Source organism: Perca flavescens, chromosome 24 (assembly GCF_004354835.1).
Source record: "Perca flavescens isolate YP-PL-M2 chromosome 24, PFLA_1.0, whole genome shotgun sequence".
In the NCBI taxonomy this organism is placed as follows: domain Eukaryota; kingdom Metazoa; phylum Chordata; class Actinopteri; order Perciformes; family Percidae; genus Perca; species Perca flavescens.
The window spans coordinates 13,278,040-13,301,602 of record NC_041354.1 but is presented as its reverse complement, the minus strand read 5'-3'; the positions used below and the strand labels follow the sequence as shown (position 1 = coordinate 13,301,602).

The 23,563-nt window shown below is 39.2% G+C and overlaps 1 protein-coding gene across 2 annotated transcripts in view; it reads right to left on the bottom strand.

The window, feature by feature from the left end:
• Positions 1-23,563, bottom strand: part of dmd (dystrophin) — a 416,019-nt gene that overhangs the window by 293,940 nt on the left and 98,516 nt on the right. For both annotated transcript variants that reach the window (XM_028571814.1, XM_028571815.1), the window contains exon 2: positions 7,324-7,385. In XM_028571814.1, the coding sequence (XP_028427615.1) occupies positions 7,324-7,385 (62 nt within the window). The remainder of the gene's footprint in view (positions 1-7,323; positions 7,386-23,563) is intronic.

Sequence of the window (23,563 nt, the reverse complement as noted above, 5' to 3'; positions counted from 1 at the left end):
GTGCAATGCAAAAGTCCAATAAGTCCTTTATCAAACCGTATGAATGTGTGTGTGTGTGTGTGTGTGTGTGTGTGTGTGTGTGTGTGTGTGTGTGTGTGTGTGTGTGTGTGTGTGACCAGGATAGGACATTAACTAACAATGTAAAGATCAACAAGCCACTGACAGTGACATATATGTTTATATTTGATTCATTCAATAAATCATTATTTTTTGTCTTAAATCCACCAGCCATTTTCATATTATACCAACATTTGCAGAATCCTGAGCCTTTTTGGTAAGGTTCCGTGGAAATATCAGCCTAGAGTAATTAATTAATAGTAATAATTATTATTCTCCCCAAAACAAGTTTCCTTTTTATTTTTAAAGAACTATACAAAAAAAAAAAAAATCTCTTATATGCTGTGTCTCTATGATCCTGTCATGGTAGCCTAATGGTGGACATTGCGCCGTCATCACGTGCTGTAGTAGGGGGGCCCGCCTTGATAATCCTGCATAGGGGTCCGGTGTTGGCTCGTTACGCCACTGGATGATGTACAGAGGTGAGCTGTTCTAACCCTAACCCCTAACCCTAACCCTAACCCTTACAACAATTTCACAGGCAGGAAACTGGTATCTAATATCAAATGTATATAGTAGTTATAATAATTCATATCTCTGAGGATTTCAGAGTCTCTGAGCTACAACTCATGCAAGAAAACCTAATAATTAAAAAAATTTAAAAAATCTTACTAATTGTTGTTTCTGGACAGATTTTACCTGACTTTTAACAAGGTGTCTAATGTGTATCCCAAATCAAAATTTAAAGTGCTCATATTATGCTTTTTGGCTTTTCCCCTGTCCTTTATAGTGTTATATATCTTTTTTGTGCACGTTATAGGTTTACAAAGTGAAAAAGCCCGAAGTCCCTTACCATCTCCAACAGAAAACGTCTCTTTACTTCCGTGACGAACGTGCGTCACTTTGTAAGACACGTTACTAGTTAGCTGCTAGCGTGGCACACCCTCATACTCTACTTCTGACTGGGTAGTAGTCATTACCCAGCTACTACGCATGTGTCACTCCCAACAAAGATGGAATAGAAGTGAGATGCCACACTCTGTAGCTAAAACAGAGAGCTCAACACACAGGGTGAAAAGACGAGCTGCAGCAATGTGCAGTACAACAAACATTTGGTGTTTTTTGAAAATTAAACCATGTAAACCTATTCTGATATAACCTCTAAATACAATTATAAACCTGATGAGCATAATATGAGCACTTTAATAGAGTCAGATGCTGTTGTTGCCTTCAAATACATGTTTTTTCCAGATTAGGTGACTAATAAATCACAAGATTTCACACAGATTTCATGCTAAAAAACAACATCTCATCCACTATTAAATCTTACCCCGAGGTGGTTGTATTTCTTCATTCAAGCATATTAAAACCAATATAAGTTAGTGAAAGTAAAGAAGAGATGCTAATTGGTTTGTGTCACCAAGGAGGGAAACAATCCTTTGCTCGACTGTCCAACACAAACACCTCAAGGTGAAATAAACAATATGAATGTAAATAATATCACTATATTTTCCTTTCTTGTGCAAAGCAAGGAAAGCTCTAATCTGGTTTGCTAAATTACAATGAGACAGTATTGCTGGAGTTTACATTATATTTAGACTGTGTTTAATTACAAATGCATCAGAAAAAAAGACAAGAAAAATAAATCAATGCATTGAAAACAAAGAAAGCACTACTGTTAAAATGGTTGCTTTTCAGGACATTTAACAATGTGTGCTTTACAGTACGTATAAAAAACTCACTGGACAACTAGTTTTTGATCACAAGCGTTTCCTAAAAGTCACAAAGTGACAATATCTGTATGATTTAATCTTCCGTGTAGGATTCCAGTTACTTACAGTCACTTGTCTTTCTATCGCAGTGATAGTTTAGCGTGTTGGCATGCTCCTCATGTCCTATTGGCACATTTACTTGTGTGAAAACCCACACTGGTCAGAAAAGCTACAGTGTTAGTATAGTTTAGTTTAATTTTACCCTGGTGGCTCATTCCCACTTTTGACTGTTTTTCCCTTGCTGATAATCAAACCCTCCAGTGCACCATCGCTGTTACAGAAATGGAAAATGTAATTAAAGTGGCCAATGCGAACAAGTTTGCAAGCAGTTTGTTTTCTTCTCACAGACAAATGTGTTGGATTTAATCAGCTAGGCTCTAATTCAAAATAATGAACAAACACAAACAGATTTTAGTGGTAAAATCAAGTCAACAACTTTTTCTAACTTTTGTTTGTGGTGTTTACATACATACATTAAAGCTACTTATGCATTGCTGTCGGCTTGGCATCGCTAGCATTCACCTTATCCAACTCCTTCACCACTAATGGAGCGAGCTGGAAAATCTAACTCTATCTCCACCGCCATCACGGAACTACGACTCAAACTAGCGCACAACCTCAACGTCATTGTTCTCAGCCACTCCCTCTGTTCGCTGAACTGAACTGTTCGCTGATGACAGTAAAGATTTGACCGGAGAAAACCCGCGAATATACCGCAAACCCAGACGTAGTACTGAAGGAAAACGAACATTGAGCGGAAGTACGTAGGAGGGCAGAGCCAGGCTAGCTATTTTCCACAGTTTGCCAAAAACAAAGTCAGCAGTGAACCAGTGAAAATGAGTTCTAATAGGTTGTTACAGCTGCCAATCAGAAACCTTAAAAAGGACACTCATCTTTTTAAACTTCATTCAATAACCATTAAATCTACAGTACGTCGCAAGTTATAAAGTAGACAGAACAAGCAGCCCATTCAGTCTCACTCCTCCCACGCTGCTCTACAGTAGGTTTAGTTTAGACTTGAAAAAGGATCACTCAGCTGTGACAGATCTTAATTTCTTAGATCTGGTAAGATATCCCACTAGACATTCTTCTGCAGTAAGGGATGCTAGAAGGCTAGCAAGCAGGGAGAGCTTAACGCTTTGAAAAGGATATATAGCTGTATCCTCATTCACCTACATATTTATGAACTTTGATAAAGCGTGCTCATATACCTCTCTCTCTTTTGCAAATATGATCTTTGGATCAACTGAAGGCATGTTCAATCCAATGTGGACCAATTCATATGTAACAGCTGTCACATGTTAACCTCTAGTTGACTCTATTCTTCAGTGTAGTTCTGTATACCTTACTGATAAACAACAGAACTAAACTTGAATCTAGCTGTTTCTAGTCTTTATGCTAAGCTAAGCTAACCAGGGGCACGTTCAATCTCAAAACGGTGTGCACCGTTTTGCTACGGTTTCCATGCTGAACGACATGTTTCCTCGGAATGGTGTGAAACGGTGTGCAACAGCTTTGAGACATGTTTTCTCTCGTTTGATGGGTGTGTCTCTCGATGTGTCACACCCAATCAGCAGAGACGTTTATGTAAACTTGTGGTAATAAAAATGTAGAGCGCTTGAGCACACAAATGGGTGTTCAAGGCACCCCCGTTTCAGTTAAAAGAAAACGTGCTGCTATGTTTTGACCGGGCTGAACGTGGCCCAGTTGCTGGCTCATACCTTCCAGATTTACAGTGTTTGCAAAGCTACACTAGTTCAATGCTTCCAACTCCTCAGATTTAATGCTGTTTCTTTTACCTCAAACATTTTATTAATTTACTATTAAATCTTGTCTGATTTCAGTGCAGATACATCACTAAACGTTGAGTGATGATCCACAAAAACCATGAGGCTAAGGGGTGTGTTATTATCAGAATAGCAATTGGGAAAGTTATTTGATAAATTTAAGCTTGTATCATAAGCATAACAAGGCATCACCACCGTCTGCACTCCTTATCCTTTCATGTCATCCCTCCTTTTCTTTTTTGTTCCTCAGCTTCATTTTCCTCTCCTGTTCCCTCTTCTCTCCTATCAGAGTTATTCTGCAGTTTTTTTTTTTTTTTTTGAGGACCTAAGCACACAGTGACAGCCAGGGTGTGAAATTAACACCAGGCACTGGATGAATGCTGTCCTCCCCTCTTTCTGTCACCCTTTCCCCTCCATTCCTGGCTCTCTGAGGTGGATTATTTTGTCCATTCAGACCATATGGAAAAAACCTTAACAATTATCAACCAATCCATTAAACTCAGTCCTCTAAAATCAAAGAGTATGAGTTTCTTTACTTTGAACCAAAATTCACAAGAGGGAATCTAACAAATAGCAATACAAATGACTTCACCTAAAGCAGCCAGTATTACAACAAGTTCAACATGGGTTATATCCTGAGTCCTACAGCACCTGACTCCTACAGCTGTAGGAATGATGATATTGTTTTTGTGAGCTGATTGTTCAGTATTCAGACTGTTAACACATTTTATCTCATCCTCTGAACTGAAGCTGCACTGGTACAGGTTAGCTGAACAGCATATGTTACCGTGGCCAGCTTCCTGATAAAGAACACCTGAGTTAAGCCCAAAGATATCTGGCTAATGCAACTCACTTAGGAATATCTGGGAGTTGAAAGCGGAATAAAAGTATCCGAAAAGTAAATTACAGGCGGCATGTTGCAATGTATGCTACACTGGAATAGAATCTGATACTCTTGAATAAAGTACCAGCTGTGGTTGGTAAAAAAAAAAAAAAAAAAAAAAAGCTCAGTTTCCTGCCGTGGTGACAGACCCTCGTATATTCCTGAAGTGCCTTTTTTATGGTTTGCTGAGTAGCAAATCACACTAAAATCAGACACAACGCTGCTTCACTGCCAGGCATTTCTCTTGTTTTTTTCTCCATATTCCTCTCATTTTGCATTGCTTCTCCACTCTCCTTACTACGTCCTTGGTCTCCTTCTCTCCCTCCTCAATTTCTCCCCTTCTATAATCTTACTTTCTCCCATCTGTTGTCTTCCTACCTCTTACTCACCTGTGTGTGTGTGTGTGTGTGTGTGTGTGTGTGTGTGTGCAATATGCTCCACTGAGTTTGGATAAATGAGGGGATCTCTCTCTTTTCCTCTACTGCCTTTCTCTACCCCCTGTTTCTATCTACCTTTTTGCCTCCCACCTCCAAATTTTCTCCCTCCCTTTTTCTCTTAGTTATAGTAAAAGGGGAAATGGCAGGCTGAATGGACATGAAAGAAAAAGGGAAGAAAAGGCAGGAAAGGAGAGGGGAGGAGATGAAAAAAGAGCAGGAAAAGAGTACGTAAAAGAGCAGAGGACGTGAGAGGAGAGGGGAGGAGAAGAAATGGAAAGGAGAGGAAAAGGGAAGACAGGAGATGAGAAGGAAGGAGAGAAGAGAAGAGAATACCTATCCAGCCTGTCTGTCCTCCTGGCTTTAATCACCTGGCTTAGATCAGACTCTGCTTCAATAGCTTTACTCACACACACGCACAAATGAGCACCAACATGCACACACACTCACCTACGTGTCCATCACCATGGCAACGGCACACCTCTAGCACCCTTGTAATCAACTTTGAAAATAGGAATAGAAGTGATGTGTTGGCATGCACAAAATACACACACCACAAACAAAAACACAATCATAAACACAGAAATTTAATTAGAACTTAAATCAAAACAAGTCATTCAGTCCCTATGGGAGGACTGAGTAACTGAGTTACTGGACAACGAAGTCCGTCAACAATCAAGCAACCAAAATGTATATATATATATATATATATATATATATATATATATATATATATATATATATATATATTAGGGCTGCTCCCTCTTAGTCGATTAGTCGATTAATCGGTCATTTCGGTCTTAGACAACTTAGATTTCTTTAGTCGATTAATCATGTGTTATGCTTTTTTCATGCTGAATGACTTATTTCCAAGAAACGTACGAGCACATCTCTGGTAAACACAAGAATTAAAGTGGTGCTTTTGCATGACTCTTTGCAAAGAAACTCAGATTTACAGATCTGTTGATTAAATCAACTAATCGATTAGTCGACGCAATTGAATGAGTGTTAGTCGACTAACAATTTCTTCAATCGAGCACAGCCCGATATATATATATATATATATATATATATATATATAAATGCAGCATGTAGAATCAAAAGAAAAAGGGAAACCTGAAAATGTGCACTCTCCTGTTATCCAAGCTTTACTGAACCTACTCTCCAGAGAGAATGGACGTGGCGGGAATAACCTTTGTGCGTTTGTGTGTGTGTGTGTGTGTGTGTGTGTGTGTGTGTGTGTGTGTGTGTGCGTCTGAATCACAGCCATTAAAGGAAATTCCTCTGAACTTGTCCGTGACTCTGAGAGACAAATAGAAAACCGCCCCAGATGAAAGGAGAAAAAACAACAAATCCTTTCCTCTTGTAAGTTTTTGTCTGAAAATAGAAGGAAATAAATGAAAACAACAGAGGAGGGGAGAAGGGTTCAGACTGAGTGAGAAATTTAAGAAGACATAGAATGAAGAGACAGTATGTGTAGTGCTTTGTCCTGCTCCTCCAAACCAGTGTGTCTGGATAGTACCCCACAAGAAGGACAATAATATCTCATAAAACATACAGAGACCTCTTTTCTTCCATTAAAGGTCCAGTGTGTAACGTGTTTAGTTGTTCATTATCAAAATCTGTCAAAAACGTGTCCTTTTTCATGAATATTTACCACCACCATCAATTCCAAGTATTCCTTTTGGCTTGAAATTTTACATTCGCATGAACTGGGGTAGACGCTCCATATTCATGCGCCATCTTGAAATACGTTAGCCGGTAAGGTACATACAGGACATACTGCTCCGCCTTTCGCGTTTTTCGCTGTCACATGATAAACTCACAGGTGCTGCTAATGCTGCTAATGGGTATCGTAGCTTCCTGGGCCCCGGCAAGTTTGAAGAAGGAAACATGGAGGACCACACGTATTCAAAATCCAAATTTCAGGAACAACAGTCTTCTTCTTTGCCCAGAAAAAGGATATTGAAAAGAGCAAGAGACCGGCTTTTTGAAGTGTGAAGGCTACCGTGGCTGTAATACGTACTTTGAACTGCGTGGTGCGAGAGAGTTGACTGCGATATATGATCTCAACGCTAGAAGGGAGAAATTCCTACACATTGGATATTTAAGAGTTCATTTTCAAAGCAATGGGCCTTAAGTCATTAAAACCAAGAGACAGAGAAAGACAGATAGAAAGGTTCCAAGAAGGAAGCTTTAAGCTTTAAGTAAATTAATTTGCTAATTAGAATTAGAGAAAAGTTAAAATAGTCTTGAAATTATTCAAGAATACACATGACTACACAGGGATGAGAGAAAGTGATCACAGTCCAGTTAGAGACTCTGGCAAGTGCAGACAGGGAATAGAGATATAGTGAATGGAGTGGATAATGGAAAGGAAGCTGTCTTACCTTAGCCAACTGTGAGTTTACCCATTTTGTAAAAGTCTTCTTCTGAACGTCTTCTCTTTCATCTGCCAAAAGAAAAAAGACAAAGTCAAAAAGAGCTGTGCATATCTGTGTGCGTAGCCTATATCTGTGTGTAGCCTATACTGTATATGTGTGTAGCCTACATATATGTGTGTGTGTGTGTGTGTGTGTGTGTGTGTGTGTGTGGGCTTGTTTTACTATATTCTTGGGGTCCAAAAACCCCAAGAAAACAGTATACTTCTGGGGCCTGCACAGCCTTGTGGGGCACAAAATGCTGGACCCCACAAGGTTAAAGGGCTATTTGAGGGTTCAGACTTGGTTTTAGGATTAGGGTTAGAATTACGTTAGGGTTAGGGTAAGGGTTAAGGTTAGGCATTCAGTTGTGATGGTTAAGGTTAGGGTAAGGGGCTAGGGAATGCATTATGTCAATGACGAGTTCCCACAAAGATAGTGAAACATGTGTGTGTGTGTGTGTGTGTGTGTGTGTGTGTGTGTGTGTGTGTGTGTGTGTGTGTGTGTGTAAGAAAGCGAGGCAATCTGAGAGTACAGATCATCTCAGATGTACAGCAGCAGTTCAAAACAAAAAGGACACACTTACTCTTTGATAAATACCAGTACATACCAGACTTCAATCTTTTCGACTGACTAGTTGACAATCTATGTGAATACAGTGTTCTTTCTCTCTCTCTCTGTCTCTCAAACAATTAAACAAATGCATGCACACACACACACACACACACACACACACACACACACACACACACACACACACACACACACACACAAAATGCAAGTGGTGCTTAGCATGATAAGAGGCTCCTCTGATTTTGCTCAGGGCTAATCGCATCCTCATCATATCAATCAGCGTGCCACTTACAGGCCTTCACCGTCAAATCAGATAACAAACTGAAGTGAGTGCGCAAAGTTCCAACTTGTTGCCCTAATGGAACGACCCCTCTCTGCTATTTAAAAATCGTGATCACAGTCATTGTGGAGCTGTTTTCCATTTGCTACCCATCAACAAAACCAGACACTTTTGTAAACTAAAAGTGACAAGTGACCCATAATTTGAGTTTTCTCTTGTGTTCCCGAATGTCTTTAAATGTGGTTAATCATTTAGTGAGAATAGGAGTTATTACTTTGTATCCAAGTCTCATTTTAGAATAAAATCCATTCTAGGAAGTATTTACTGCATTGCAGAATTATCTAATGAGACATTTAAAAGTCAATTTGTACCACAAACCCTTTCTTTCACAGTCAGTTAATGACAACTCTACTTTTGCGTGTTAGCATGACAAACTAAAATTCTGAATTGAATGATCAATGATGCATAAACATAAAAAAATATATATTTTTTAAGCAATATTGGGACAGTTAACTGGGAAACAAAACGCCACATGCGGGACGCGATCCCCGGCCTCCGGGTTGAAAGTCCGGAATTGTTTGACCCATCCACCACCCCAACCAACCTCCTTAAGCGGATTTTCAGCATTTCGTACTACTCGCTACCGTAGTCGTGCTGTGACCAGGACATATGCTTCCCATTTAAATACATTAGTTTACATTTTCGTGCTGGCCACATATAATACAAGGAAGAGATTCATTGAGATACTGAATGATGATTTTCAAGGTAGACTTGTTTCCCTAAAATCAACATTACACAACAAGTGTTCCGCAGATGCCTATATGGCGGGAACATTATCCTCCACTGCACAGTTTTTTTCCTCTGTAGCAGAGCAATGTAGTGTGGCCTGTGACATGCATTACAATGCAAATGACGACATTATGACTTATAATAACACCTCTCCCCCGCCCCTCTCATTTGCCTGGAAATGGGGTCACTTCCCGTTACTACAGATAATAAATAACACTCTCATCCTGAAACAGAACATCAGGTTAAATATTATACCAGCACAGCTTCCAGTGCTCTTCCAGTATGTGTGTACGTGTGTCTGTGTGTGAATGTTGACACCAGTCAGGCATTGACTAATGGAGCGGATAATGAAACTTCTCCCTTAATTAAAAAGGTCCCACGTTGAGCAGTGCACTGTGGTGAGACGCTGGACACACACGCAGGTATACACACAAAAACACAAGCATACAGGCACATGTAGCCAATGTGAGAAAATGGCCTGCTGTGCGGTGAAGCATGAATCAAATAGAAGCATATAGCCAAAATATCGTCATTTTTACGATATTTTAAACCTCTGGTCTGTCATGTCGACAACACAAAGAAAATAAAGTTTTTTTTCCTGCCTCATAAAACTTAGTGCAAATTTAAGTTAATAGGGCTGCTTTATAATACGTAAAGCATTTTTTCCTATAGTATTTATTAACCATAGAGAGGATGTCAGTGTCTTTTTGCGGCAGGGAGGTCAGACTCATCAACCTCAGCATTAACATAACAAAAAAAACTTTAGAGGCATGCTTCACCTGCAAATGTCACTGAAATAGATGATTGTTATTGGTCGCTTCGGGCCACATGAATAACTGAAACTGCTGACTGTAGCTTATTTATTTTGTGGCTCGCCATGTTTCTTGCTCATGACGTGTGGTCTTAAGAGACAGCTGTCATTTCCTGAGCAAACATCCGGACACACTTTTTAGAATAAAATGCCAAAATTGGCCCTACTCTTCATCATTACAGCTTGAGTTTAGGATGTTACAGTATATTATATATACTTTATATATGCGCAAGTAACCTGGTTATTCATGTCCCTGTATACTTCAGCATGTATGAGCAAATCAACTGTGGCTCATAAGATAAGTCAGCCAACAATTTATGATGAGTCAGTATCATTTGTATAGTGTAGAGCAGGGGTCACCAACACGGTGCCCGCGGGCACCAGGGAGCCCCCAAGGACCACATGAGTAGCCCTCAGGCCTGTTCTAAAAATGAAAATTAGATATTGATATTATTTGTTTCCCACCTTGTTAAGTCATTGTTGATAATTATTGTGAGAAATCATTAACATGATCAGTGGACATAGATGAGTATCATTAATCATTAATAATAATATATAACTAAAGGCAAACTGAGCAAATTTGTTATTTTAGAAGAGTGTATCAAACTGGTAGCCCTTCGTATGACTCAATACCCATGAAGTAGCTCTCAGTTTCAAAAAGGTTGGTGACCCCTGGTGTAGAGTGAGTAAATTTATTTAATAGTCAAATGCATTGGACGTCAGTGGAACAGACTTTTAACATTATGGACATCTGGAATTAATTACAAAAAAATTGACTAAAGGTAACTGTCTTTCAGTGTATACATGGAAAGAATTGTGTGTGTGTGTGTGTGTGTGTGTGTGTGTGTGTGTGTGTGTGTGTGTGTGTGTGTGTGTGTGCTGTCAGGCAAAGTGAGTGTGTAAGAACTTGTGGGGAGGGCAGGAAGCATGATCAATACTCCATTTAAACCATTGTTCTGCCACTGAAACCTGCAGCAGCTTCAAGCACACACACACACACACACACACACACACACACACACACCCTCATGACGTATGCACACAGCCGCATGCATCTCATTAAAGAAACTGCAACAATTATAGCTTAATCTTGTGTAGAAAGAAGAGAAAGAAAGTAATCCATTGGAGAGGTAACGAGAAGGAAATATAATCACAGGAAGAGGAAACAGGTTGGACAAAGCCTGAAACAAAAAGGAGAGAGGAAAGACTACAGAGAGAAAGGAAATGAATAGAGATGTAAAATAAAAAAGACAGCAAGAGAGAAGAAGGGAAAACTGAAAAAAGTAAAAGACAAATAAAGAGAACGATGGTTGAGAGACAGAGAATGACAGAAAGCTGGAGGACACAAAATGAAAGACAGAAAAGAAGATGGAGGATCAGTCTCCAACTGGTTTCCATGACCAGAGGCAGAACTAGAAAAACTATCTATGAGACAGCAGAGAATTATTTTGCCGAACTGGAAAACAGCCTTTAAATGTACGCTGCTTCAACTCACATGTTTGGAAGATAAAATGTGTAATGTGTAATAATAGATAATAAGAAAGAAAGAACTGATTGGCGCTCAAGTTCCTTTCGGCAAGGAAGAAGAATGTGTGAAATGAAAAAATCTCTTTTGCTCGTATTTTCTTTTTTTATACAGTTTATCAGGAGTCTGACATTGTTATAGGAGTACAATGCAAAATGGGTATGGTACTCTTTTAGGATTAAACGGTAATTTCGTTTGTTTTTTTTTCAACCTGGACCCTATTTTTTGGAAAGACGAACCAAGACGGCAATTGATTATAAAATGACTGTTTATTTAAATGGAGTTTGGTTGGTTTAGCGATTCTGGGGCTGTTTCATGTTAAACAAAAAATTATCTTACTGTATAACAAAAATGTCAGCCTTTGTAGGGATCCTTTCCATAATGTTGTCAGACACTTAGAACAATAATCGGAGAATGTCAGTGGTAAAACAAGCAATTTTTGTGGACATAAATTGAAGGTGCGCAATTGCCCAATCATTTATTGTAGCTTGTTCTGGCGCTGCCAACTGCAGTGGTCTTCCTTAAAACTGGACCAATGTCAAAGATTGTTGTTCCCATAAGTCACTTAGACACAAAAACAAGTCCAGGTTGAGCAAAAAAAAAAAAAAAAAAAAAAACGTTACCCTTAAAGTTTTTGGTCTATGAGTAATTCACAAAGGTAAAATAGTTCTGAGAGAAGTTAGAAGCAGTTCAAAAAAATTAAGACAACAATTTTATAATGGATTCATAATTAAGTAATTTTTTAAGCAAAATTGCCAAATACTTGATGGTTCCAGGTTCTCAAATGTGAGACTTTCCTGCTTTTTTCACATTGTAGTGAACTTGTAAAGTATTGGTTGGAAAACACAAGACATTTGAAGATGTTAAATTAGGCTTTAGAAAATTGGGATATTTACAGTTTTCTGATGCTTTGCAGACCAACCGATTAATGACGTCCATCATCTTAGCTTCTTTTTGGTTGAGGTTTTCCAACAGACCTTCTAGCCATATTACAGTGCAATCAAAAACTTTCTCTAATATTTTTTTTTCCCATTCTTCTTGATCTGCCTACCTTTAGTAATTCGAAGTCAGTATTTTATAATTTAGGGGCACACATGACTTATGTGATGGAGGGAATTTTCAAAAAATGTCTCCAGACACCTACTGGGCTTAATACTTTTCAGAGCATAACTATTCAATTGATCTACACATGTACTATTCTCTGTTCCCTGGGGAAAAAACACATTTGAACACCTCCCACTGTGAAGGAAGCTGCGCTGGCAACAAAACTTGCAGTTAACTGGATGGTGAGACAGCAGGAGACAGTCATCTAGATCTGCGGCACACCTAATGTCTGCCAAACCGTAGCACTTGACGAAAGTGACGAGGAACGAAAAAAAATGGAGCTTTGTGCACCCACAACATAAGCCACAGCATCAAAACAGCTGTCCGGCTAATAGAACTAGGTGGGAGAGGGGAGTTTGATCCAACACGGGGTGTACTTTTATCACATCAGTTTTTCAGCTAATGATGGCGAGAGAAACTGGAAGCTTGTTTTGATCCGTCATGGGAGCCAGCTGGAGCCTGTCAAAAGTGAAAGTACAGAGGCTCAGGAAACGATTGGAGAAACAAAGGCCAGGAGGAGAAAAATCTGAGCTCTAACCTCAATTTAGCATAGAGCCATTAAATATGAATGCAGATTTCATCTAAACATAAAAAAACTGGGTGATGTACAGAGGTGGAAGAGTGGCCAAAACCAAGACTCAAGTAAAAGTACTATTAGTTCAAAATAAAAGAATGTAGAAGTAAAAGTAGTTACTTAAGTAGGTGTACAAAGATAGATACAGGTCTATACATTTATATTTTACTAAATCATAGCCTAATCTTTAAAATATTATAATATAATACTTGATCTGTCTCTCCCTAAACTCCACAGCAGCCCTGTCTCTTTCACAGCTGCTTTTCAGCTCTGTGACCTAGGTAGGCCACACCCGCCCCAGTCTTGCAGCCAATAGAAACTCACATGCTGGATTATGACATGACACAGTGTGGACTTCGTCCATAGCAACCCTCTCCAATCGGTCCCAAAATGTCCTAGTTAGATAATACATGCCGTAAAAAATATTCCTTGTAAATCTTTACAATTATTCCTCGTAAGAACCAAGAAGACCTGCCTTTTTGCATGATTCAAATTTTAATTTAGTATAGTTTATTTGTTTAGATAACTTTTCTTTTACATGTTTTGCAGCTGTATATTTTCTAAAAGGGAATAACTGTTAGAATAATTCTAACAGGGAATTATTTGAATTCAAATAAAATGCTAAAATGAATTCAATTTTTGCATTTTATTGGAATTCAGTCTGTTTTAACAAAAGTGCTTGTGGCTACAGCACGTGGCTAAAAATACTTCAATATGACTTTTGGTCCATAAAGCCGGTCTACTTTCTATACCTTTGTCTACCATCCACCATGCCACTATGTGAGACACACATAGCTTTCCCAGAGTAAATGTACATAACAGCACTGGCCATTACCAAAGCCCACACTTAAAACTGCACATAAAATCTTCCCTGTTCCATGTTGCCAGAATTTTTTTTATAAAAAACATTTTAAATGAGTTTTAACACTTCAACAGCACGGGCATCGTTTTTGTCTTCCTTAATGGCTTTTGCTTTCAAAGTGTTTAAGGACAAAGAGAGCACTCTTGCCAGGATGTGAATACCAAACCATAATACATTTTCAAATTGTGTTATTATGTTCCAATCACATTTTAGGCATTAAGCAGATGCTCATGCGGAGGATGGCATACCAAAAGTGCAACAGTAAAATAAGCTTAAGCTTCTCTCATCCAAATTTCAAAAGAAGGCAAAAAAATGTCCAAAAACATTATGTGATATTAAAATACAAAATCTTGAGATAAAGCAAGGACACAGTAAAGGTAATAGTAGTCTCCTAGGTATCTTAGATCTAATCTTGGACAGCGAGAAGGCTGTTAGCCTTGCTGAGTGTCTCACACCAATGTCCTGGACACTGGTGGTGGTTTCTGCACAGTTCCAGTAATATACCTAAGTGGAACTACTGTTTGAGTCATCACAGCAACACGTTTAAAGCTTTCATGTTGAACTCCAGCAGGGATTGAGGAAATGAGGACCCCAGAGTGAACACACTGCCTATAGTGTTTCAGACGGTGCGGTTTGTAATGGAGCCCTGAAACTATCAAAGTATGGCCTAGTTATTGTCTGGTCTCTCCCTGTGTCTGTTATCCTGTTGGCTAAAAGAAGTCTGCAGCTCTGGAAGAGTGTAACACAACTGTCCTGCAGTACAAAACAGTACTGCTTAAGAAACTGCCAATGTCATGTCCTGACATTTTCAAAATGCTAACTATGGAACCATGAACATTTTCTACGTTTTAGACTCGGTCTGACTTACACTTTCTTAGGTTATCATTATCTTTGATTTCCAACAGAAATATAGATCAACAAACCTGCTTAGAAATCATAGAAAAAAGATGCTCCTTAGAACTCCAGAGCTTGCCAGAAAATCATCTCATTTTCAACTTTTATTCAGTATCAACGTAATTTATTTAATTGTCAGTACACCCAATAGAACATGGCAAACAGGAACTGCTAATAGCGAATTTGGTGTACTTCATTTTCCAAAATGTAAACAATATAGACTAGTAGAGTTTATCCAAAAGCGTAACTCACTAAATCCCGAGCATTACCGTATACTGCACTTCCTGTTTCTAATAAAAGTTTACATCTGACAATAAAAGTTAAGACCTTAATATTATCCAAAAGACTTTGTAGGAACAAAATCATTTTCAAAATGTTCCTTCAACCAACTAGCAACGATGCCATTCATTTTAAATGTTTTTTTAAGAGCAAACATGACCAATCAAGCAGTCTAGTTTAACCACAGTGCAAAAAAAACGTATTTTGTAGAACTATATCTAATCATTATTAAAGTCAAAGTTGGGTTACACTGAAAATTAAAGTACAAATCTCCATATATTAGCAGTAATTTCTCCAACAGCTAATCCTCCAGCTTCTTTATCTCTTAGCCTGCAAAAGGCTGCCGTGATGTACTTGATTTATTTAATCCCACAGCTATACATTTTTGTAAGTATAAGAACTCAAGGTAGATATTTTACACTCAAGCGCACCATTATTAATGTTCTTCATCATGTATCTCATGTTTAAGACTCAGCTGCTAAGCATGCCAACCTTTCCATAGAACTACTGTAGTAGCAGAAGAGCCAATATAACATTCAAATGAAATGATAATTAATTTAGGCAGATGCTAAATGTCATTCTTAAGCCACATATCTGCCTGGAGATTATGCAGAACCCGTACATATTATCCTAAAATAGATTGGCACTGTGTGGGATAGATGGATAAATTCATGGCAACTGTCTGATCCATCATGGAGACCAGTCTCACAGTCCTGTCACACGTCCTAATGGAGCTCAGTGAAAGTGTAAGCTAAATAGCCACACGAGGGCAAACAAGTGATCCGTCTCCGTTGTCGCCGTGGCCCAACAGAACAGTCATGTTTGTTGCTGTTTTGGCCCCAGCTGCCTAGCAACTGTCATGGCCATTAGCCACGGAACAAATCGGAGACCAATTCCAATCAGATCAGGTCATTACTGAGGATGAGACAGAGAGGAAGTGATGAAGAGAGGGAAGATGGAGAGAGATAGCGGGCGGAGAGAGGGAAGAGGTGCAAACAGATGAAAAAGAGAAGGAAAGAGAAACAGGGGACATAATGACAAGGAAGAGAAAGAGGGGACCAGGAAGTGACAGCAGGAGAGAGAGATAGAGAAAGTGAGAGAGAGATGATTGGAAAGTGGAAGGCATGGATGACAAGCTTATGTCAGTCTCAATGTCAATTAGCACCATTCACACTTAGGCAAGCACACACACATTATCACACACACACACTCACATTCAAACTAATGTCTGCTTCAGTTTTTGTCAGTGCCACACACACCGTTATGTTCACCTAATCTAGTGTCCACACACACACACACACACACACACACACACACACACACACACACACATATATACACAAACAAACTGCCACAGGCTGTCACAGATGAACTCCAGCCCCTTCTCTTCAGCTCTCAGGCACAGATGGGCTGGACTAGTGCTAAAAATTGTGTGTGTGTGTGTGTGTGTGTGTGTGTGTGTGTGTGTGTGTGTGTGTGTGTGTGTGTGTGTGTGTGTGTGTGTCTGCAGCTGTCCAGCAATAAAATCATTTTACAAGGATGTATAGCTGATACCTATCATCTGCAGCCAGAGAGCAGGAGGAAGACAGAGGGAGGAAGAGAACAGAAGAAAAAGGAAATCCAGGGGGTAAACAAGCCGCCATTACTGCGGTGGTTAAATAACTTGTAAACCCACGTGTAACACTACAGTATATGTAAAGGATTTCACTTTTTTTGTGAAGAAATCCCTCCACCAGATCCAGTGGACTATTATCCATGGTAAGAAAAAAAGTTTTCAGGGCCCTTAAAGAGAGCAGAGACAAACCCAGTATCAACAAACTTGCAAAGAAGCACACCCTTATCAGACAGTAAAGCCAGTAGAGGTGACACACAATCAGAGTAAATAACAACATGGTGCACGGATTAATTGAGGTGTGTTACAAAATAAACAGCTCTCCCCTGCATGGATCCGGTTTGGACAGAAAAAGAGAGAGAACAGATGAAGAAAAGACCAGAGATGAAGAAGATGCCATGAATATAGAAGAAGACAGCATAAATAAGAAAAAAGGACAAAGATAAAATTTAGGGGAGGGATGGACAGACAGATATAGGAATAGAAAGAGAAGAACAAGAGAGAGAGAGAGAGAGAGAGAGAGAGAGATGAGTGAAGACTGTTATACTGTACATCCACACCACCACTGATGGAAACATATGGTGCTGTGTGAGTCTGTAAACTCTACAGAGTATGTGGGAAAAGGTGTGACGTCTAACTGCGTCTGAGTGACACACAAAGATATGTGTGTGTGTGTCACACACACACACGCACAAAAGGGCAGAAAATATTTCTGTAGAAATGATGATGTTAACAAATTGACACACCACACACACAGACACACACGCATGCACATACACAACAGGAATCTAAAGCTGCCGATAGACAAAAGTACACTAAAGCAGCACAAGGCTAAACCAACTGCCACCTTTTCATCATCATCATTTCCCCTCAATTGTTTCCCTACACAGTAGTACTGGTACCTTATACATGTTTTGGCCATGTAATATTCTAATTAGCATATCTGTATGATAAATAACTGATTACAAGCACAATTATATATATTAAAGCAATTGGTTACAAGCATATTTATGCAAAAAATAAGGGCAAATACAATTACAATTTAATAATAAATTTTCCCTTAAGTAATTGCATATTTCTCATATTTTTTTGCCTAGTGTTGGTGGTTTCTGTCCATCAGCTCCCTTCTGATGAACCTCTACCACATCAGAGCCATCTCTTAAGTTTTTACAGCAAATGGGGCAAGTTTCTCGGTTTACAACAATATGACTCATGGTCAAAATTGCATTTGGAGTGTACTTTTTCCTCAAGCTAATCCAACAATGTCATCCTCTCTTAATACACTCACAATGTCGGCCTTTGTCATGTGTTAGAAATCTTTCTAATGTTCTTTTGGTACCCCCATAAAATGACACTGAGCATGTGTCTGAGAATAAGATATTTGTGCTGTAATATACACTACCAGTCAAAGGTTTATAACACCCCAATCTTTTTAGTTTTTTATTGAAATTTTAGCAGTTCAAGACCAATTAATAGCTTGAAATGGTGGTGAACTGCCTGAGGTTAAAAAAAAGTAAGGTTACCCAAAACTGAAAAATAATGTACATTTCAGAATTTTACAAAAAGGCCTTTTTCAGGGAACAAGAAATGGGTAAACAATTTAAAGCTGTTCTGTAGCAATTTATGTTGATTGAGCATTGAAAGTTGGTGCTACCACTTCCCACAGGTGTTCCAATTTGTCTGGATTGCTTACAACCCGTTTGCATAAAAGTATTGTTGGAACACACTGTGGTACCGTACCCTCGTGAGCATTATTTGAACAGTATTGTACTGCAGAAAGTAGTGTGTTGCTATAAAAATGGCGGGAAAAAGGCAATTAACAATGGAAGAGAGACAGACCATCATAACACTTAAGAATGTTGGTCTTTCCTACAGAGAAATTGCGAATGAAGGTCAATGTGTCAGTGAGTACAGTATTCTTCACCATCAAAAGGCACTTAGAAACTGGGGGGAACTCTGACAGGAAGAGGTCTGGCAGACCCAAAGCCACAACAGAATCAGAAGACAAGTTTCTGAGAGTCAACAGCTTGCGTGATAGGCGGCTCCCAGGACAACAGCTTCAAGCACATCAAAATTTGAAATCTTTGGTTCATCACACAGGATTTTTGTACGCTGTCGAGTAGGCGAAAGGATGGTTTCTCAGTGTGTGACATCAACTGTCGAACATGGAGGAAGAAGCGTGATGGTCTGGGGCTGTTTTGCTGGATCCTAACCCTACCCTACAGCAAGATAATGACCCAAAACATAAGTCCAAGCTATGCCAGAACTACCTTAGGAAAAAAGAACAAGATGGTAAACTTAAAAACATGGAGTGGCCAGCACAGTCACCAGACTTAAACCCCATTGAGCTGGTTTGGGATGAACTGGACAGAAAAGTGAAAACAAAGCAACCTACAAGTGCCACATATTTATGGGAACTTCTGCAACAGAGTTGGGAAAATCTTTCTGAAGAATATTTGATTTCCATTGTAAAAAGAATGCCACGAGTGTGTTCAGCTGTTATATCTGCCAAAGGGGGCTACTTTGATGAGTCAAACATTTAGAATACATTTTGGTTCATAAATTAATTCCATGATTTCTCTTTTAACTTAAATTGTTAATTTTTCTATTCTTTCATTTCAGAGTACAATAAGACATTGAACTGCATGAATTTCAATAGAAACCTGGAAAAATTGGGGTGTTTTTTTCTTTTCTTTTTTTCTTCTTTTTTTTTGTTTTTATCCACCACACGTAATATAGGAGTTCTGAAGGTTCAGTTACCATGGAAACAGGGGGCCGCACCTGTTGCCAGACTGAGGGAAAATAACTGTTCCCAGTGAGGAGGGGTGTGGTTAGGGCTGGGCAATATATTGATATTATATCGATATCATGATATGAGACTAGATATCATATTAGACTTTGGGTATCGTTATCAGAAGTCTTGTCTTTTCCTGGTTTTAAAGGCTGCATTACAGTAAAGTGATGTCATTTTCTGAACTTACCAGACTGTTGTAGCTGTTCTGTAATTTTCATTTTCCCCACTTAGACATTATGTCCACATTACTGATGATATTTATCTAACATCTAAGTGTGAAGATATTTTGTTAAAGCACCAATTGTCGACCCTAGAATATCGCCTCAATATCGATATCGAGGTATTTGGTCAAGAATATCATGATATCTGATTTTCTCCATATCGCCCAGCCCTAAATTACTTTTACCACCACCACGGTGGTAAAAGTAATTTAAGTTACTTTTGGGTGGAATAACTTTTACATTGAATGTTAAGTCTGTGTTTTAGCAAAGAAAGGGTATGTGTCCGTACTGAATAGGAGTTACATGACATAGGCTAAATCGTTTACATATCTGGTTCACCCCAAAAAAGATAAAAACCTTACAGTAATCTCACAAAATTTATTCCATAAGTATGTCATCATGTCAGTGCAATTTAGACAAGTCCAATGGATTCATAGACCCATAACACATGGGGTTAGACACCAAGATTACTTGGCTAGGTCAAATAATGAAGGAGTTAGGATATTTTGAGGGCTTCATGCATGGCTTCCTACCCATCTTGGACGCCAGCTTGAAAATTACACTTTTATAGTGGTCAAACTTTGGTAAACTTTTAGTATGTTATTAAGGACACTTAATACTTAAAAAAACAGCTGAGAAACCTTTTGTTAGAATTTTTTTAGGGTTAGGTGTTTTTTTTTCATATATGCAGCCGCCTAAGAGGAAATAGAAGAACTTTAGATTGAACAGTGAGAGCCACACTGTTATCTTCAATTTATTGGAGGGTACCTTTATTCATATAGTACATTTCATATACAAAGGCCATTTAAAATACATTGCGTGACTCACTTTGTAACACATTATAATGCTTGCCTAGCTGCTAGCGTGGCATACTCTGCTTCTGAATGGCTAGTTGTCCTTACCTAGGTACCGCGCATGTGCGACTCCCAACAAAGATGGAACAGAAGTGAGATGCCTCACTCTGTAGCTAAAACAGAAAGCTCAACACACAGGGTGAAAAGAGGAGCTGCAGCAATGTGCAGTACAACAAAAAGATGGGGTTTTTTGAAAATTCAACCATGTAAAACTATTCTGGTACAACCTCTAAATACAATTAGGAACCTGAAAATGAGCATAGTATGAGCACTTTAATGCCGCCTGGCGCTCTCTCTCTCTTCAGTCACTCTCTACCTCGCTCGTCCACGTACCGTTACCGTGCAAGCGGGCGCTCGTTGAGCCTCTCTAAAACTCTGCCATTTCGACCAGTGGACAGTTCGTGGAATACATTACATTACATGCCATTTAGCTGACGCTTTTATCCACAGCGACTTACAATTGCTATATATGTCAGAGGTCACACGCCTCCGCGATTAGGGGCTCAGGGACACACTGGTTGATGTATCGCAGTGGGAAGTCTCCCACACCAAAGGCATGTGTTATATCCACTGCGCCATCACATCTTATAAATAAAACATAATAAATAAAATATAAATAAAACAGACAGACTGCAGTGCACAACAACACAAACAGATAAATGGTGAAGGAAGATTAATTCAACGTAGGGAGTGATACATCAAAATCAGGAAATGTTGGGTCTTCATCAGCGATAACTTAACACAACTCCTAGGCGATTATGCAATGTAAGATGAAGCAGATTTAAAAACTGAACTTCAAGCCACGTACGCTTACGTTAAGAAGCTAACATACTGAGAGGTGAACGCACACAGACTTTTAAAAACGACTCTCTCTCTGCACAGGTCCCATGGGCTTCTGCCACCATTTTCCTCTCCTTGCTTCCATATTGAGGAATGCTTTTAAAAACCTGTCAATGCAAACACCTGTCCATGGATGAAGCAAGTTAAGCCTTTTACTGCTGTCCAGTCATTTGTGTGTACTGTATATGTATGTCTGTGCCACATGACGCGGCTCCCACCTGTTTCAGATTAACCCAGTGTGCTGCTTTGCCAGGTAAGGATTAACCTCACTACAAATGCAGATTAAGCACACACACAAGCACACACAGACACAGGAAGCCACACACACACACACACACAAGCACACACACACACACGCACGCACACACACACACACACACACAAGCACACACACACATTGTACAGAAAGACACAGGATAGAAAAGGTGCACTGGAAAGATACACAGAAAAAGGGGAGAAAGCGAAAGTCGAATAAGAATACAGACACTTCACACACACACACACACACACACACACACACACACACCCCAACAGTCTATTGAGTCAGTGTCATAACAAATCTCTCCACTGTTATTTGTTTTCTACTTCCCCAATTCTCACAATGTTTCACACATCTCTTTCCCATCAAAATGTAGGTCTTCATTTAAGCAGACTTTTTTGTAATTACATCTTCTATAAAGAAAAGTAATCTTTCATCCTGCTGTGTTTATGAGACAGGAAGCCTTGGAGGGCTTTTCTCCGCTCTGACACTTTTTTCTGCCGAGTCATTTCAAACGCAAAAGTTTTGCATTTTCACATGCATGCATGTGCACGTTGAAAGGTAAAACTCTGTGGTTGTTGAAGAATAAATGTCACTTTTTTTTCAGACATTTTACACAAACAAAAAACTCGCCATGTTCCCTCGTCAGACTGAAACCTTTGCCGCTGGGATGCTTTCGAAAGGCCCTCGGGTCATGCAGCCTCCTCAGCACATCAAGATCACTGAAAGTCAGCTTTCAATTCAAATTCAAGATATGCAAACTGAAGTCTGAAGCTCCACTTTTGCTCCAGGTTTGTTTCACTGCAACTGTCTCAACCTGCCTGGCAGTCTATTCAGTCCTTTGGCTGTTTCAATCTTGTTAAGATTTCTCTCCTCTGTCGACTCATTTTCATCATGCAGGAGTGTCTCTCTGTATTTTATCATTCCTGTAATTGGAAAATTGTTCAGATCTGCTTAGAATGGGGATTACTGGTACTGGCATCAGATTTCATGCCCAAATCACAGCAAAAAAGAGAAGAAATTATATCGGAAAATCCAAAAACTGTAACCACCAGCAACGTGTGATACAGAGGAGCAAAATGACTTGTTTATGTGCATTTGTACACATTCTGCTGAAGTATTTTCTGGGTTGCACAACTTTCATTACGGTACATGTAAAAGCTTGTGTGTGGTGAATACCCACAACTCCCTGTGCACAACTCTGCACAGATAGACCATAGACTGTATAAAAAAGGTGTAGACATGCAAAATGCACAGGTATAACCTCAAGCTAAATGGAGAGTACTGGCCTAATTCATCAAATTTGTCCATCTCCAGTGGCAAGTAATAACTTTCTATTGACCTTTAACTTTAGTTCTACTGCCTCTGCAGAATTTTGTAATGGACTTTCAGAAATACCCCCTGTAGTTTCTCATTTGTAAATGTCTCCCATATCAAACCGAAATAAAATATGGATGCAAAATACACACAAAACACACAAATATAGGCTCAGCAAAGCCAAGTGCTTAGCGATGCATTTGGCAACATTAATAACAAAGTCTTTTTCACATGAAACAAAATACAGACTCCAATAGAAAGTGCAAAAATAGGGAAGGTAGAAGCTGGATTTTCAAAGTAATTTTTTTTACATTTTGGGAAACAGGCTTATTCACATTATTGCCAAGAGTTAGAAGAGAAGATAGTTGACTCTTATGTCTGTGCCTTAACTATGGAGCTAGAGCCAGGAGTCAGGATTAGGGCAATGCCAATAAAGTGGTCGTTAGTGTGGTACGCTTTTCAAAACTCCACTCAGCAATATAATATAATGGCGAGCCGAAAGTGGCTGCGGTAACCACACGGTTAGACTACCGCTGAGACATCAGCGTTATCTATGCCCTGGTGACAGAATGGCTGGATGTTGTAGGGACACGTTTGGGAGGAGAAAGGGAGGTAGGGAGTT